Raw genomic sequence first — 3,172 nt, forward strand, 5'->3', positions numbered from 1 at the left:
CCCAGCCCCAGCGCAGGGGGCTTTGCACCCACTTTAGCTCCTCGATCCTGGTTATTTGCTCGTGGTTTACCAGCAAGCGGCTCGTAACAGGGAGAGGAGAGCAAGCGCATCCCCCGCCACGTTACCTACCTGTGCTTTCGGGCTCGCATCCAGCAGCTCCCCGCTTGGTCTCCGTCAGCGTTTTGGCTCCGTAAAGGGCTCTTCCCACCCGCCGCTGCCTCTGGGTTCTCCGGGAAAGGAAGGGAAGGGAGCAGGTTAGGAGCCAGCGCGGGCACCGAGCTCTGTTTGGCTCTGCCCAGCTCTCACCATCTTTTTTTCCAGCAGCGCCAGGGAAGCCATGAGGCTCTTAAAGGTTCTTTTTCCCTTCCACGGACTAAGCCCAGCTGCGGTTTAGAAACGCTGGTCTGAAGCAACCCTCTCAAATCTCTTTCTTTTACTCATTCTTGCTAGATGGATTCTTTTTTACTCTATCTCAAGCCTCACTGAGCCCCAACCCTTCCCCTGAGCAGAAACATCCTACCTGATATTTATACCAGTCATAGGGGGGGGTTTCTGGGACACCAGTTAAATATTGCAACTGGTCTGAACCTTTGCGTGGGACAGATCCCAGTTCTCTGTAAATAGTCGAGTCCAACAAAGACTTGAAGGCAGTTTCCTATTTATAGCAATTTTTTCTGGTTCAGGTACACCTCCTGGGCGAACGTGGCGAGATAAATAACACGGTATTACTCCCACCACCACTTAAGTGGCAGCCACGTAGCTTGACGTTAACATTAAGAATTATTTCAACTTGAACGCATCGTGTCTATTTTGTAGCGTTTTGTACCAATCTCCTGTGCGGTAGCTGAAGTGTGGTACAGGTAGGCTTATGATTTTAATCAAACAGGTTAATTTGCTTTATCCAGTACGTCAGTTCTACTAGGCAGCACCCCCGGAAAGGCTTTGCGGACTCTGGTAGATGTTTCATAGAGCAGAGCTGAAGCCACTCTAGCATCCAGCTTGTTTTGACTAAATTTGTTCATTTTGCAAGGTTCACACATGGTTTATACTTTTTGTATATGAAAACAGTGGAGCGTCTCAGATTTGCCACCTCCATTACAGTACCACTTTAGCCATTTTGTATTTCTCGGTGATACAACCCAATAAACCTCGTTTCAATGAGTCTCAGCTCTTAGTGTGTTTCTGGTGCAGAGTCCCTGAACCTCAGCTTTCTTCCCCCTTGTTTAGTGTTTTTATAAGCGCTCTCCCCTCCAGGAGAGGGCCAGGAATGTGGGGTTAGTGCTGACTCACCAACAGCCCTTTAGCGTCACAACAAACCTTTCCCGCTCCCGGAAAGGTGGGATCAGTCTTTCCAGGGAATATGCGAAGAGGAAGGAGTCCAAGACTTACCTCGCTGCCCACAGACGATACCGCCTGTAAGTTTTTCCATCCTGCCCGAGGCATCGCAACCTCAGGTAAGGTTGATGTTCAATGGATAATTAGAGCTTGCAAATTAACTCATTAGAGGGCTGAGTTTATACTGTCATGTAGTTTGGAAACAGAGTCAGGAGCTCAACAGGTTTTGTTCAGATGTGGAAGTAAGAGACTGTCTTACTTCTCAGCCAAGTTGGTGATGCGTGTAGCAGTTGTGTCTTAGCTAAACTCAGGGAAAAAGCCAGACCTAACCCTGCTCTGTAGGGACAAGAGGGAGCTCGTGTCACAAGTGCTTCAATAAACTATTGCTGAGGGCAGCTCTCCTTTTCTGGGAGAAGTGAAAAACCTGCCTAGTAATAATTCTAGGACACAAGTAGGGTGTTTTTCTTCTCCTCATACTTTATTTCGAGTTAGCCTGCATTATTCACTATGTACTTGCACGCTTTACAATACAGTCCAGGAAACCTCCTGTGTGCCCAGTGTAGACGCCAACAGCCCCCACATTGTTCTTTGGTTAGAAAAAAAAGGCTTTTAAAAAAGTCACCATCCAAATAGCAAAAAAACCAGCTTAGCTGCACCAGAAGAACATGTTACAACAGATCTGCCCCTGCCCAGGGCCCTGCGCAGGCTGAGAACAGACATACGGCTTTTGTTTTTTTTTTTTTTTGTTTTGTTTTGTTTTTTCCCAAGTGACTTCTTCTACAGAAGAGCTTAAGTCAAACGAAACATCCAGCGTTGAGTAGAAGACTTCAGCGCGAGTCAAACGCGAGCAGCCCGGGCAGACTGAGCCTCTGTGAGAGCAGAGCCATGAAGGCCGTTGCTTTTGCACCGTGAAGCGGCGGCTCTCCCTCCCATGGGATTGCCAACGCCCCACCGAGCTCCCAGGGGAGCTGTGCGCCCAGGCTCCCGCCCGCTGCCTAGTCCCTGCAGGAGCAGGGCCGGCTTCCTAGAAGAGCTAGCTTAAATATAAAGCAGCTTTGCTAGCATGAGTAGGCCAGGAGTGTAGATGCTTACACCTTAGTACAACTAATGTGCATATGCTTCAGCTTCAAGTAAGTACCTATGACCTCAGAATAGGAAATTCCACTTCCAATACAATAAATAAAAATATTGCATTTTCTATCGGCCTGTTTGGGAGTCAGTTTGGAATGTCGTTTTCAGTGCTAGAGAGAGAGTGTCCCACGTTAAGCAGTTAACGCTTCCAGCTCTTTGGGTTTCAACAGCTTCTTGGCAGCAATGATGGTGTTCTTCATCAGCATGGCGACTGTCATGGGCCCAACTCCCCCAGGGACCGGAGTGATGTAGCTGGCTTTCTTCTTCACCCCTGCAGGAAGGAAAGCTAGAGCTTAGCGTGCAAGTCAAGAGCAGCAACACTTACCAAGCTGGCTGGCCAGCATGAAGCTGTAACCAGTCTAACATTGCTCAAATCCCTTCGAGATTGCCAGCTAAGGAATAGCAGCTTCTCCAGGTGGATTTTTCCCCCCCCCGTTAGCCAGGGCAGGACAGAGCACCCCGTGGTCTGTCCCTCCAAGCTTAACTGCAACGCCCAAGCTGGGGGAAAAGCAAAAAGCAAGGTCTAATAGCTGGACTTATACCACAGAAATGTCAAGTCCAAGACTAGATGTGGGCTTCACACGCGCTCTTGAGGGCGGCCACAATAAAGTCCTGACAGTCTGAACACTCGCTCCCTCTCTTTCTTCCAGGAGAAAGGCTCCAGTGTCTTTCGCCGGAGGCGCAGGGCTCATCGCAACTGCCCCTC

The 3,172-nt window shown here is 49.1% G+C and overlaps 1 protein-coding gene across 1 annotated transcript in view; it reads right to left on the minus strand.

The window, feature by feature from the left end:
* Positions 1-2,352: 2,352 nt before the first annotated feature.
* Positions 2,353-3,172, minus strand: part of MTHFD2 (methylenetetrahydrofolate dehydrogenase (NADP+ dependent) 2, methenyltetrahydrofolate cyclohydrolase) — a gene marked incomplete at its 5' end in the record, with an annotated part of 5,207 nt that continues 4,387 nt past the window's right edge. Inside the window, one exon of the mRNA XM_009572995.1 lies at positions 2,353-2,737. Coding sequence (XP_009571290.1) covers positions 2,598-2,737 — 140 coding nt within the window. The remainder of the gene's footprint in view (positions 2,738-3,172) is intronic.

Source organism: Fulmarus glacialis, unplaced genomic scaffold (assembly GCF_000690835.1).
Source record: "Fulmarus glacialis isolate BGI_N327 unplaced genomic scaffold, ASM69083v1 scaffold18712, whole genome shotgun sequence".
NCBI lineage: Eukaryota > Metazoa > Chordata > Aves > Procellariiformes > Procellariidae > Fulmarus > Fulmarus glacialis.